The sequence below is a fragment of the Paroedura picta genome, chromosome 1 (assembly GCF_049243985.1).
Source record: "Paroedura picta isolate Pp20150507F chromosome 1, Ppicta_v3.0, whole genome shotgun sequence".
Lineage (NCBI taxonomy): Eukaryota > Metazoa > Chordata > Lepidosauria > Squamata > Gekkonidae > Paroedura > Paroedura picta.
Window position 1 is genome coordinate 167,165,367 of NC_135369.1, and position 15,589 is coordinate 167,180,955.

The following is a 15,589-nucleotide window of genomic DNA, read 5'->3' on the forward strand; positions in this document are numbered from 1 at the left end:
ACAAAATGATGGACTACACAGACCATTGGTCTGGTGCTCTTAAGAAATTGGCTCTAGGAGAATGAGGTGCACACCCTATCCAAGTTCTCCCACGCAGCAGAGGGAGGAGGTAAAATGCCTTTGTCTTTGTTGCACTCAGGTTAAGAAATCGATGAGCAGTTCCCTGGACACCTAGATCAGCCTTTCCCAACTTTTTTACCATTGAGAATCCCCTGAAATATTCTTCAGGCTTTGAGTATCCTGGAAGTGGTGCATTCGTTCAGAATATGGTTGAGAAGAACAGCTGCATACGCGCCCACCCAGGGCCCCTCCCCTGCCCACCCCTCTAGGCCTCTTTCATTGGCTACTGGGGGAGGGGGGGTCAACATGACCATATATGGACTTATCACCTGACACATGTTTTAGCACATTTTTGAAAATAAAAAAATTAACTCCCATCCATTCAGGAAACGTTTCCAGGGCTGTCAAGAAACCCCAGGGTTCCATAAAACCCTGACCTAGATGATAAAAAAGGTATACATCCAGAATTCAGCAGTCTCTTGGTGGGGAGAGGGGAGGAACACACAATGAGAACTCTCCACATATGCTTCTTTACAGACCTCCCCCGCAACTGTCAAGAAGCATTTTCTACCCTATTTAGTGTTTGTTGTTGCATTAGCTACAAATAATGGGTTGGCTCCAGTGAATTTTCATAAGCAGAAAAAGACTTTCTCCCCTCCACTATGTTGGTGCAGCTCAAAGATCTGCACAAAATGCTGGTTCTGGGAGATAGGGCAACCCCCCCCCCCCCCCAATAACACAGAAGTGAATCTGAGGTGGAACTTTTCATGGAAATCTAGTACCGGATCCAACCCAATGAATGGAAATAAATGAACTTGACTAAAAACCATTCCAGAATGGCAAAGAGGGCAACACAGATGAAATGCAGGAAGGATACTCATTTGTATTAGACTCATAAATGTGATACCCATTTGTTTTACACTCATAATCTCCATTGTGTTGTTCAATACATTTTATTAGAAGGGCTCATTGGAGAGGAATAAAAGAACATATGCATTTAATTTTAAAGGAACAGAGTGTTGCTATAATTTATATTATGCTGTAGGTTTGGTAACAGGAACTTAATAATATCACTGAAATGAATGTGTATAACAATTTACATAGAAGATTGGAATGCTTTTTTCAAATTACAATGATACGTACTTGAGGATCATGACCCACAGATACTAAACATTATACTTGGATAGGCAACGGTATATACTGGAGAGATACTCCAGATAGCAATTTTGCTTTTTGCCTTAAAATGTTCCCAAGTTGCCTATTAATAAAAACTGAACTTTTTACAATTCCAAATTAGAACAGCAATAAATTAAAACACACAAAAACATCAGTTCCATTCAATCTAACTATCAAAGTCAGTCAATAGGGTTCAAAGACCTTTCCAAACATGTCCAGCTAAGTTCAGGAGGTCTGCAAGGTCAGGAGCCACTCACTTCCAAAGTCTGTTTACAGCAACTGAAAAAGCTCTCCCTCGCATGGGTTCTCCTGGCTCCTGACCAACCTCACCAAAAATCAGGTTGGTTTCCACAGGAAACCATTTGCTCTGGACATTAAAAGCTTTTGGCTGGTCACTACATAACACAGTATGCAGAAGTGATAGATATATTAAACACCATCAATGTCTACTTGTAGGAACTTAAGAAATACCTGCTTAAAATCCAGAAAAGCTGATTAGTATGGGATATGGCTTATATAATAAAAAGAGTGACATTTAATATTGGAGGAATCATGGACAAGGTTTATTAATTTGATATTATAGATGTTAAAAAACGTCTTTCATTATAAACTTAATGTCTCAGAACGGTTATTCCGTAAAATTGACTTATTTGCTATCTGGTATTTCGTAATCCTTTTGGAACAATAAAAATAGCATGTCTCTTCCTTCCACATCCACACATAATATATTTCTGTTCCTTTCTTTTTACAAATAAAACAGCTGCTGCATTTCAGAGAAGGCACGAGTCCAAAATTCTGAGCACGTGTTACAAATGGACAAAGATGTGAAATGAATGATGTAAGGTGATCATTCTTCATCTTCACCTTCCTCACCTCTGCGATGGAAATTCAGTGTGCTTTGTCCTCTCTCGGGGTCCTGCATTCGGAGGATCCGAATAAAGGGGCTGGTAGGCAAGGTACTATTTTAAGACAAAACAAAGGTAATCAAATATTGGTTTCTCCTTGAGCAGTTTCTACTCTTCAACCAAGCTAGTCCTCCATTTCCAATCTAACGAAATTGACGACGCTTTAAACTGATGTGCAAATCCTCACTAAATGACACATACACTGAAATTTTCATGTTGAACTTTTTAGTTGCTTTGATAATAGGCTTGTACACCAGGAGCCCGATCCGGCTTCAGCACCCATTAAAGTCAATGGCGCTATTGACTTCAATGGGAATTCCGCAGTTTCCGCCCTTCCCGGGGACTGGGTGGTGGTGGGGGTTTCAGATAAAGCCTCCAAACTTTCAGGGTAGCTCCGGGAGGCTCTCCCCTGACCCCCCCCCTCCAAATTTCATGATTGGACCATGGAGTCCACTTCCAGGGGTTCTGAAATAGGGTGTTTCCATCTGCTCTGTTCTATCCAATGGGACAGAAAGCCAAGATACAAATGTTGTAAATAAATAGTTTTTAATAGATTACTAGCTAGAACATACAGACCTCAGACTCTAGGATTGTCAGATATATCACCGCCAACCAATGGTCACATGAACTTTTCTTAAGTGGCCCCATTTGTACATATACATTATATTCTCTACATTCTTTTGACCAGCCAAGTTCTTTGGGGCGTCTGAGTATTACTGTTTATTTTTTTCTATAGCTGGTAAATACTTGAAAGAACACACTGAAATTCAGTACACTGGTATAAATATCTAATTAAGGGTCTCCATTACCTCTGTTCTGCGCTGCTACTACTGAAGAACAGAGAACTCTGGAGAACAATATATCATGTTACATGGGGGCAGCAAGAGAAAACTTGGATTGAATACCCTATCTGATGCTTTTTTAAAAATTAAAGTTGCATTCAAAGGTGAGCCAATGGGGTTGGGAGCGGCGGGCTATAAATCAAACAAATAATAACAACAAAGTATTTCTGCAGCCTCAATTTAATTTTCTATACCCGTTCATTTCCAATTTGGTATTCCTACTGACATCCTTAAACTTCATCTAGCAAGCATTTATACAAAACAAGCCTTTAACATACACATTTTTATTATGTCTCTGTGTTTTGCCATTAAGAACCAGTGTATTTGGCTGCATAGAAGGTGTGTGCAGTAGGACAGCACAGGGGAAAAAAATACTACTAAAATCCTAGGCAGCACACATGAAAAGAACTGCTACCACCATCTCACCGTTCAAACCAGACAGACAGACGAACAAATTACCTCATATGCTGAGGCGTGAGCAAAATAAACTGACGATAGCGTTGAGAATCTGCCATTTTAAGCATCATGTCCATTGCAATTCTTCTGTTAATCATGTCCTAAAAGATGGAAGGGAAGCTAATGAGGTGTCTCATTATATAATAAATTTATGTCAGGTTTAAATACATAACATGGCTGAGACCAAAACAAAGAATGCAGGTGTGGGGGATCCAAAGAATGATGGTGCAGGGCGGGGGGGGGGGGGAGTGGGGGGGAGTGGGGGGGAGGGAGGGGGGCAATGTCTCTGGACTCCCTTGTATGTAGTGATGAACCTGCATGAGATCCATGAGTAAATCTCCATACATTGTTTCCCCTCCTGCTCCCAAGCTATTAGCTCTGCTTGGCAAAGTACATGCCTATATTTAGTACGACTGGATGTGGGGGGTGTTTTTCATAGGCAGTTTATGAGCTTAAAGGGAGAGTACAGATTAAGGTGCTGCCATCTCTTTTCTCAGCTGGCTTTGTGGGTCTCCTGCTCACCCACGAATGTCAGTTTTATGACACTGGGAATGCCTGGAAGGGGAGACTCTCTGGGGACTCTATATATCTTGCCCTGAGTTTTGTGATGGAAGAAAAGTGGCATATCAGTTATTAGACTGAACATCAGAATGAGTACATTAAAACCATACCATAAAGACATCAAATTCATCCAAGCATCTGAAAGGAGACTCAGCAATTGACCAAAGGGATAGGATGAAGCACACGGTAGAAAAGGAACGTTCACCCCCAGATAAAGACTTCATGTCATCTAGGGCGGCCTTGTTTCCCTCGCCAGGTTGAACCTCCAATTGCATCAAGAAAGAGAATTATCGTTATGAGAAACTAGCTGAAAAAATACACAATTCCAAAAGAAGAGGATATTTCTCCAGCACTGCAGTGTGTATTCACATGATAAAGGAACCTGCTGGTCATGAGCTTGAAGGCACCCTGTTTTTGGTGTTTCCTCCCAAGTATTCCACTGTGTGTACTGAAGAGGGATCCCTCTCCCCTTGTCAAACGTGTACAGACGGGTGGGGAACCCTGACTCTATTGGTTCGACAGATTTAAAAGTAAAACAAGAAATAACTTCAGGGATGCAGAAAGTAACAGTAGTTTTAGCTGTTAAGAAATATCAACTATGAGCTACTGAGTTGCATAGAAGTCCAACTAAGTTATATCTAAATTCAAAAGGGGGCAAATTCTCAAAGATGAAGAGACCAGATAAGAAGAAACTGAAAAGAAGAGCTGGGAAGGTCAAATATCTTCAGGATGCTAGAATGTACTAGGAAGGGTAAAAATTATGACAGGACAAGGCAGGCATGGTTAATAAATGGAGTCAAAAAAGCCATCAAAGGGTTCCCCTTACTAAAGGCGAGGATCTGATCAAATGCAAACTCTGGCAAAAGAAATGCAAGATGGGACTAAGGGAAAGAAATAAGGATTTTTATATAACATGTCACTAGAAACATTAGGATAAGCAACAAGCAGATGTCAGCAAGGGAAACTTTGGGGTCACACAGAAGTATGAGGATCAGAGACCTACAAATAAAGTGAACAATTTTTTTGCACCTATCTTAATGGTAGCATTCAGTAGATATAGAACCATTTTTTTCCAGTGAGGATATGTGAAAACTGAGTCAAATAAAGATATCCAAAGAGTTTTAGGGCTATCATAAATTAAAAATCAACAAATCAGCAGACCCAGACGGTACTATAGACACAAAGGTAGTTAACAATGAAACTGCTGATCTTCTGACAAAATTTTGTATCTTGTTATATACAATGGACTCCAGGGAATGGTAGAGGACAGGAAGGCCTGGAGGATCACTGTCTGTGGGGTCGCGTTGGGTCAGACATGACTTCGCACCTAACAACAACAATAAACAATAGACTCTGTGCCAAAAGAATGGAAAATAACTAGTCAGAATGCCAATTTTTAAACAGGGATCTGGGGGCACCCAGAGAACTGTACAGACCAGCCAGATTAATGGCTGGCACAAGAAAACTGGTATGAAGAGTCACTAAAGACAGAACTGTTAAACACAGAGAAGAACAAGCTTTGATGGAGGAAATCCATACAGTTCTTATTTTAAAAGTCTGTCTCAGAAACCTATTCACATTCACTGAGTGTGACGGGGATGAGACAGTTTTATATAATTTCATTTTCTTCATTTGTACCCATTTTCTCCCCCATAGAGACCTAAAGTGGCTTACAAAATTCTCCTCTCCTCCCTTTTATCCTCGCAACAGCCCAGTGAGATAAATTAGTTTGAGAATACCTAACTGGCCAAAAGTCGCCCAGCAAGCTTCCAGGGGAGAGTCAGAATGGGAACCTAGATCTTAGTCCGACACTCTAGCCCTGGGTTTCTCAACTCATCCTGCTACGGAAATTTGCTGGGTGCCTCCTTGTACCGGTTGCATACTTTTCTGCCTAACCTATTTCCCATGCTTACTGCTGCAAGAATAAAATATAGAGAAGGGTGATGTCAACTGTTCTGGGTGCCCACTGGGAAGAAAAAGGGCAGGATATGAATTAAATAAGTCAACAAATGAAAAAAAAGAATAAAGCAAAGCACTACTGTTTGAACAGCTGCAAAGCAAACAGGTCAGTAAGGAATATATTTCTGCAGGGTTAATTCAAGGTGACTAGAAACCTCTCTTAAGAATGTGAGGGACACCAGCAGGTGATAACGATCATGACAATTTCCCAAGCTAAGGAACTGCAATTCAAGAACAACTCAGCTAAACCCTGAAATCAAAGAAATACATTATAGGATTAAAATAAAAATGGCTTGACTGATACAGCCATTTAATATGACATTCCTCATTTACCAGCAAGTTATACAATGTTCATCAAGAAGCAAAGTATACTAGCCACTGTCTTGGAAGAAACACTTTGGTCAACCAGTCAACGAATCATGTAAACTAGAGAAGATAGAATCATAGAATCATAGAGTTGGAAGGGGCCACACAGGCCATCTAGTCCAACCCCCTGCTCAACGCAGGATTAGCCGAAAGCATCCTAAAGCATTCAAGAAAAGTGTGTATCCAGCCTTTGCTTGAAGACTGCCAGTGATAGATTCAGACTTATTTGTCCCAATGGGGCTAAACCACCTTAAATAAAAATACTTGCAACTTCTCCTACTCTGTTACAATGTATCAGCATTGAAGTTGCTTGCACTTTACATTTAGCTTTCTGGAACACATTGCCATAGAAAATATCTCAATAAAAGTTAGGGTCTGTTCTCCCCATAATGCATCTCAGTTAAAGAAGGATATGGAGAGAAGGGATCTGCGTAGACTAATCCTAAGGAACATCTGGCTAACATCTGTCAGTCACGTGGGGCAGGGCTACCCTAGAACTCCCTGGGATTGGTGAACTCTCTCTTGGAATAGTTATCTTGCTTCCATTTAACATCTGAACACCTGTAATTATTTTTTTGGGACCACCATTTGGACCACCAAGTTAGCATTTGCTGAGTGCTCTTCAGGGAATATACAGGGAAAGGCACATATTATGGAAAGTCTAGAAGCATGATGAAAACAGGGCACTCCATATGACCAGGTCGCTCATGCTGCTCTTCCACTATGCCATTTCACTACCAAGCTTGGCAGTGTAGGAACGCCTTGAACAGCAACCAAATCTGTTCCACATAATATATTTCTGGTAAGGCCTTGGAGGAGGAGCGTGTCTCATGGCTTAATTGCAACTCGGTGCTTAACGCCCACTCAGGGCGGCTGTCCCGCCCCTGAATGCCTCCTCCTCCAGCTGGCTTGCCTGTCTGTCCAGCGGCCAGCCAATCGCCTTCCGTCCCCCACCCCTGACCACCCCCTCCTCCTTCCACTTCCCTCCGAGGCTCAGAGGCTGCAGATCCCTGCTACGTGAGAGCTGCCCCTGTCGTTCCCTGCTTGGGGGCCTCCAGCCTGCAGCCTTTCCAGGTCCTGGGGGGAGGGAGAGGCCATCTGCAGAGTTCTTTCACCCCCACACCCCATCTAGCACTGGTTGCATTCCTGAATGCAACAGGCTTGGCCCCTAGTAAAATAAATCATTGTAAGTGAATCCATAATGAAAATACAAAGTTTACTTACGGTAATGGAGAGTTTTTCATTTTTGTGGTCAAACTCGATTTTTCCAGAATACGTCCTCTGACTTAACAAACAATTAAAGTAGTATTTGCACCGCATAGTCAGGAACCTGCAGAATGAAAACAACAAATAAAATACTCAGTGAAAAGATGTTATTACAAAGGGATAGGGGGGTAAGTTCCACAACAATTGTGAGGTGCTGCTGTCTTGGCACCTGAGGGGTCGATAGGAGGGTGTGTGTGCAGCACCCATGGAAACTCAAAGCAGGGAAACGGCCCCATTCTGCATCCCTACCTGTGATTTCCCCTCCACACACCACAGAGGATGAATGCCAGTAGGTGATGGGACAGCTGTGATTTGCATTTGTTCCTCTCAAGTACTTCAGGTCACTTTGCTGCTTCAGAAGCAACGGGTCTCTCAATGTTAAAGCAACAATTCCCATAAATGCCCATCCGCTTTACCATCTCAGTGGTGATGCCTCTCTTGCCCAGTTTCTTCAACAGGACTGGCTTTCCGGCCTGCGCACCCAAGTTTGTGGGAAAATATTTATGTGTAAAGGCTCAGATCCATGGACTGAGGCACACTTGACTATCTGTAACCATTAGTGCCCTTGTATATTTGTGAGAAGGCATTAAGGGAGGTAGGTGTCTGGGTAGGTGTCCAGGACACCACCTCCGGCTCAGCGGGCCCCACCGCTTCTGATTCAGTGTGCCCCTACAGCACCCACCCCCAGGAGCCGGCCTGGCACGCTCCCAACTTTGTGGCCAGATGCTCCCAGGCTGCAGAGGTCTGCGGACCTGTGGCGTACCAACCAGGCCGCCACTCCCAACACCCGTAAGCGTAGCCACCTGCCGCCAACCTTACCCACACCGCCAATGACTGGTTGTCAGCAGAGCTTGGCGGTCCCATGCCACTCTGTCCAGCTGTGCAAGAGCCCGGGACCGCCACAGCCAGCCAAGCCTTCCACTCCGGCCACCTGCCAGCCGGCTGTCTCGCTCATGCTGACACTGCTCCACGGAGGTAGGGCAACACTGCGGCCACTATGCCCTCTCCCCCAGCACCCGTTGCATCCTGGGTGCAACGGGCTTTATGGCTAGTCTTATAAATGTGATTCATATTTCTGACAACATACTGAAGCTTCCGAAGCTTCCTATAAGTAGAATCCCCCCCCCCGGGCCAATTGCTGCTCTTGCTCAGGATTCCATACCCCCTTCCTGTCAGGCCTGCTGTGAAGGGAGCCTCTAACTGCCCCTGACTGAGGGGAGGGAAGCGTTTCCTTCTGAGAGCAACACATGGGAGTCTGTGGGCAGGGGTGTGCTTTCCTTTTGAAGTGGGAAAGTTTTCCCCTTTTGCCTAATCGTTGGGTGGCAGAGAGGCCACAGAAAAGCCCCTTCTCACTTAAAATACTGCTGTGGCCAGTCTACCTACTTAAGGGCAGATACAGCCACGCCATGCATGTCTCTTCTCTGCAACTCTCTGAACGTTTGAGGCCTACCATGTAAGGTTGTTGTGCCGATGAAACTGAATGCTGCAGTTTCTTTTGCCTTCTGTTTCACTGGCACAACAACCCTGTGCAGTAGGCCTCAAGTGTTTCATCTCCACAACAACCTGTGTGGAAGGCCTTACATGTTTCTTTTGCACAACAACAATGTCCACTCTCCAAAGCAGCCATTTTTGCCTGGGAAGCTGATCTTTATAATCTGGAGATGAGCTGTAACTCCAGGAGCTTTCCAGGTCCTGCCTGGAAGTTGGCTACCCCTGGGTTGGAAATGTTCCTGGAGGTTTGGAGGAGGGCCTTAAAATGGTACAATGCCTCAAAGTCCACCCTCCAAAGTAGCCATTTTTGCCTGTAGAGTTGATTATATTCTAGAGATGAACAGCAATAGTAGAGACGATGGTAGAGGCTTGCAGTTTGCCAGGTTGGTGTAGGTTCATGTTCTGGAATTCCACACTATCTAGGTGTGCATAAACCTGACTAAGGTCGACTGCTGTGCACAGACAGACCTCCTCTTAGGGTCGGCAGCTTCCAAGTGAGGCACTAAACCCACATCAAGCCATGAGCTAGCGCCCATTGTATTACAAATACAACTGGCTTCACTGCTAGTTTAATACACACCCACCTTCTAAAACGTACAAATGTGTGGTATCTCTGATCCATCACTTCATCCAAAAGTTTAATGAATTTCTTCAAGTTCTTGACTTCACTCTCTGCACTGTGATATTTTTCCTTTGCCTCCTGAAATTGCCTGGTTGGCAACAAAAGGGATTGTGGTCAATGGGAATTAGTGGAAGACAATGTTTGAGAATTCAGAACCAACTAATTTTAACCAACTTTTTTTGTTTAACGAACTTGGTTGCAAAACAAAAAGCTATACCGGTTACGTTTTCTCCAGCATGAAAATATTACTGTGCCATAGGAAAGATTTATGACAAAAACCACCAGCTACTAATGCTTTTCTGCTGCATAATAAACTAAAAGATCTGTATGAGAACAAAACACAATCACCCATAGTACATCTGAATGAAACTGTATATAACATGTACAACAAAAATGTGACTTGAACAACAATTCCATCTTCCATTAAAATTTACAGAAACACAGAATAACCCCCTTTTGTATCAGGAATACTACTGCACTCAGGCAGAGCTGCAGTTTCTCTATGTGATATATGAATAAAACATTTAGATTTGTCATGTACTATGGAACATATTGAGACAACACAATACAAAGGAGACAAGCACAACTGATTTAATAGCAAAAAAGACTGCATGAAAGCCTGACTTCTGGGAGAAAACTGGGGGACACCCAATGCAAGACAACTAATGCATTGAAAATTTTGGTGCAAATCTAACACATCCATGTCCATATAGTGGTGATTGGGTTGCATTTTCACAACAGGCATACAGGAACTGAAACATACTGAATTTGCAGCAATATTCAGAATAAGGTCCCAAACAAAACCCAAAGAGAAATACAAAGAACACCTTTCCACACCTACCCACAAAGGAAACAAGGAACAAGCAAATTAACCTTATTATTTCTTCTCTGTCTCCGGTGCGCTCTCTTTCTGAATTTATCTCCTCTCTCAAGCGATTCATTTCGGTATCGAGACTCTTAACAGTTCTGTTTACTTCTACTCTCTCCGGGTGGATTTCAGAAGCCTTTGCAATCATTTCCTAAAGAGTGTGTTAAAATAGGCCAAAATTACCTTCATTAAATCTCTGCAATATTTTGAATGAGAAAGGGAAGACGGCAAATACAGAAAGCCCGACTTAATGATATTTATGCAGGCACAATAAGAACTGCTTTGGGATGGGGATGGTAAAGTGCTTTCAATTACTGTTTAAAAAACAGCTTTAAGAAAATAAAGAGAAACTGTTGCACAACCCTTTTAGATCATTCAAAACACAGTCCATACACTGGAAGCCAGGCAATAGTCACAGAGTTGTATACCCTTCTAAATCCATGGACATCAATAGGCCCAGAAGGGCAGTAGATTCACTGGGACTATTCACTGTAATTTCCCACTCTGTATTTAATACTATTATTTATCTTTTACATTTATGCCCCGTCCTTCTCTAGAGGCTCAGGATGGCAAGACATTAATTAGTAGGTGCCTGTTTTGAAGCATGTGGGCAGGATAATCTTTCAAAACTTACGAAAAAAATTGCACACGGAAGACAAAGCTTCACAAAATAGAGGAAAATATGCAGCTTTACTGGCGGAAGATTACCATCCTACCATTTCAGAATGGAAGAACCACTTGGCTAGATCAGACCAATAGCAATTCTAGAATAGTGACTGGGGAGTTGCTTGTGGAAGACCACAATGCAGACTGTTCTTTGCTCCTTCCATTCTTTGCTCCGATTACCTTTTTAAGATTATGACTAGAACCATATACAGTATTTTTTAAATGCTGGTACAAGTTTCACTATTGCAGGTATAGAAATCTTCACTTGAGAAGCTTCAAGTTATTTGTATACTTCAAGCATAATATATCAAATAGAAACAAGGCATATAACTATGAGAACCAAAGTACAGCTCTTATTTTTTTTTAAAGACCTTTTTTGGATGCTAAAAGAATCAGAAATATGTAAAAGTAAAATGATGCAAATTCAAATATAAATCATTCAGGGAGTGGTGTGATTTTCATCATTTTGGTGGATAGCACAAAGACTTTAATTTCTGCCAGAAGGCCACTGGTTAGAACTCCAGTTTCATGAGGACCTATCTTCTATGGGGTGAACGCTCATATACTGCGAATTTCTAATTTTTTTTAGGATGCCTATCACTACTGTCTCTTGTTAGACTGTTGCCCCTGCTTAGGCAGAAGAGGAAACCAGAATGAAAGAAAATGACAAGTGTGTTAGTCAGGAAGAATGGCTTTGTTCAAGATTGAAGGCAATGCATTACAAAGTCTACAGGAAATATAAAATTCAATGGGAAACAAATTTAGAGCCCAGTGGCACCTTTAAGACCAGCAAAGTTTTACTCAAGGTGTAAGTTTGTGTGTGCATGCATACTTCTTCAGATACAAAGAGTGTCATTGTATCCGAAACATTTATTTCTCCAATTTATATCCCACCCTTCCCCGGTGGCCCAGGGAATACCTTGAATAAAATTGTTGGCCTTAAAGGTGCCGCTGGACTCAAACTGTGTTCTGCTACAGCTGCCTACCTGAATCTAAAATTTAATGTCAAATTCAAGTAATATTTTAAAATGGCTATTTGGTTTCTAGAATAAATAAAAGTAAGCACAAGAGAACGTTTCCAAATCTATTTTCAGAATTTAGTGGGTAGCCCAAAATCAAAGACAGAATATCTAATCTTATTAGATACCGTTAATTCTTTCTCTTTTGCAGCTAGATGATTTTTAAGCTTTTTTATGGATTCCAAATGCTCTTTCTTCTTTCCTTCATAGTGTCGCATGTGATTTTTACTGGTTTCCAATGCGTCATCTGCTTGACTGAGTCCATCCTATTAATCACAAATGAATATGAACGTCAATGAGTTACAACAGTGACTTTAAGTTATGATCACTCCATTCAACCTATGAATTTATTTTGTAAATGCAATAAAAATGGGTACTAATGGGCACATTATCAGATTAATCAGAATAATCCAGATTATATCAGTTTCATTAAATTCTGTTACGAGTTTCAAATTGCAAAAAATTTGTCAGATATGAAAAAATGGCATACTTTAATCTCTCTAGTTAAGTATCCTCTGAGTTTTAGAATTCATCATTTAAGATTCATCATATTCTGCCAGGGATAATTTGGCTACAAGTGGGAGCCCTATGAAATTCGAAGGGTGAAGGAATCTGAACCAGCATTTTGTTTTCAGCATATATGTATATATATATATATTGTGAACCTTGACTGGGCCTGCTTCTTCTTCTACTTTGTGAATTTTTTCTTTAATTGCTGCTAATTTCTGTTCTGCTTCTAGCAAACTATGTTTCCCTTCCTCCATTTTCTTCTTCCGCTGAAGTATATCCTCCTTAACTGTTTCCATCTTCCTCTTGACCTCTTCAGCTTCAGTTTCCTGTTAGAATTTTAAAATTTCAAAAGCAAATGAAGCATCCTTTCAAAATATTAAAGTTATTGTGAATCTTTGGTCATAAAATTAGCCCTGTATGCATCCAAGCCGATCCCAAGTTCAACTAAATTGTGCTTGAAGTCTGCTGCCAGAACACCCCAAAGTGGAAAATGCTAACCTCACTGCTGTATTCCCTACAAACTTCAAAAGAACTTATTCACTAGCCCACCATTGAAACAATTTAGCATTTTTTATTTTTTTTCAACCAGCGATAGGAATCAGCTTTCTGGGTAAACTTCATGATAACTGCAAGTACATTCAATGATGAAAGCAAATATTTTCAATGTATGTCTCTATTCTATATTTCTATCTTTATGAAAATAAAAAATATATAATAAAAAAGCAAATATTTTCAATTCAAAACTATTTAGTAATTACTTCAATTTAGTAAAGATTCAGAATTACATTTAGTTAATTAAACAATGTTTATATTTACTCCACTGCCTCACATATAATATGTTACATGACAAATCAATACCAATTACATTAGAGAGGTACTCGGGTCTGACCGCAAAAGAAAAGGTAAAGAAACTTTTAGTGATGAGAACCTCCAAACCAACCTGAGTACTGCCAAATTCTGTGCTGCCGCCATTAAAATGCATAAACATCTCACAGGGAAATAAATCTTTGTGCATTTTTTACATAATAGCCATATATGTACAAATTTTGCATAAATTATTGTTTAATTATGATTTTATGATCTTAGTTTTAAATGCTTTCAATATTTCAACTTGTATTTTGATCTCTCAGCATTTATTGTACTGTCTAAATGACTAAATAAAGCGTTTAATTTCATGGACAATTAAAAAATTAATACTCAGAGGATTCTTTTACCTGTCATAATAAAAATTAATTTCCCCCGTGCCATTTGAAAGGTGCAACAATTCTTACCAATGTAGAGATGATGGCTGACTGCTGTTCTTCTACATTTTCAAGATCTGTAATTTCTTGACTTATTTTTCTCATGGCTACCTGAAATAACCACAAAAATAACTAAGTTACTGCTAGCAACATTATTGGTAAGGGAGAGGAACAGACATTCAACAAAGACATATTGTAATGATTTAATATAGATTAAAAACCTTATATATAGATAAAAGCCTTATTTATGTAAATACTACTAAGGGGGAAAAAAACCCTTAACTTTTAATTACATATTTTGAGAAACGATGTACACAGTTCTTATTTATTATTTCTTTATTGTATGGCAGAGTTACATGCAGAACGCATATAACAATGCAAAATATGTAGCCAAGTAAGCACAATGATTATGCAGACAGATTGAGCAAACCCCCTAAATACTAATAACTAACTTTTCAATCCACTCAATTGCAGCTGGGGAGAGTACAAGGAGCTCCATCTCATCTCCCTGGAAAGCCCAATGCTCACACTGCTGTGACACAATGTTTGTGTAATGGAGTGAATATAATCATTAAGAGTATTTTCCTAGATGACTTAGGTCAAGTCTAATGCAGATACAGCTGTGCATTTAAAGATCCCATGTCACCTAGTTAACTTTCATGTATCAGACCATTTTACTCCTGGCAAGAGATGTATCTCAACATCCTCTCTGGTTTGTTTTGTACATAGTACGCAAGTAATACTAACTAGAAGGGTCTTTGCTTCCATTTTTATCCTTTATTACAGCTTAACTATTTTGCATCTTTAACAATGATTAACTTAACAAATTATACAGTTCAGTACTGCTACGTAAAGGAGAGCAATTACATGAGTCCGTAAAAACATCGTACCCAAAAATAAGCAAATAAGAAACCCCTTCTAAGGAAAAGCTCCCAATCAATTCCGTTTCTTATATTTACAGGGTTGCATTTTATTTCCTAACAACAGCTTGGTATCCCACTTAATGAGGGCGTTCTCAGCTGACTCATTATCTTATCATTTCAAGCTCCATACAAAGTTATCTATTCTTGAATAACTTATTAAAATGTATAAAAAATGTTAGTTCATTGAACTATTGAAGGCTTTCATGGCCAGAGTCAACTGGCTGCTGCGGGTATTCCAGGCTGTGGGGCCGCTGTCACATAGTATTCGCTCCTGACATTTCACTAATAAATATGGCTGGCATTTTCAGCAGTAGGGCAAGGCAAGCTAGGAATCTCTCTGTGCCAAAGTGTGGTGCATGTGTGTGTGAACAGTTGCTGGGCATTTTATTTACTTCTCATCCCTGTCTTTTATTTGAGCCTCCCAGGGGATGGACTAGACCTAGGAAGTGTTTTCCCTGTGCCGTGGTAGAGTTTATTCGCAAGTTCATTAGGAAGTGCTTTTCCTGTGTCAGGGGTGGGAATTCATTATAAAGTCCATTAGTCCAGGCCTTGCTTGCCTGTGTTAGCTAATGAACTGTTGTGAAGTGTTTTTAGAGCCCCATGGTTTTTTATTCTGATTTGTTTAGGGCTGGTAGCCAGGGTTTGTTGGTTTTCAGAC

The 15,589-nt window shown here is 40.6% G+C and overlaps 1 protein-coding gene across 7 annotated transcripts in view; it reads right to left on the reverse strand.

Annotated features, from left to right (window-relative positions):
• Positions 1-994: 994 nt before the first annotated feature.
• Positions 995-15,589, reverse strand: part of SMC6 (structural maintenance of chromosomes 6) — a 47,450-nt gene continuing 32,855 nt past the window's right edge. For all 7 annotated transcript variants that reach the window (XM_077311134.1, XM_077311126.1, XM_077311180.1 and 4 more), the window contains exons 19-27: positions 14,039-14,119; positions 12,923-13,093; positions 12,386-12,523; positions 10,578-10,723; positions 9,667-9,792; positions 7,550-7,655; positions 4,111-4,263; positions 3,443-3,540; positions 995-2,195 (exon numbers count right to left, since the gene is read on the reverse strand). In XM_077311134.1, the coding sequence (XP_077167249.1) occupies positions 2,084-2,195; positions 3,443-3,540; positions 4,111-4,263; positions 7,550-7,655; positions 9,667-9,792; positions 10,578-10,723; positions 12,386-12,523; positions 12,923-13,093; positions 14,039-14,119 (1,131 nt within the window). In that variant the 3' untranslated portion in view covers positions 995-2,083. The remainder of the gene's footprint in view (positions 2,196-3,442; positions 3,541-4,110; positions 4,264-7,549; positions 7,656-9,666; positions 9,793-10,577; positions 10,724-12,385; positions 12,524-12,922; positions 13,094-14,038; positions 14,120-15,589) is intronic.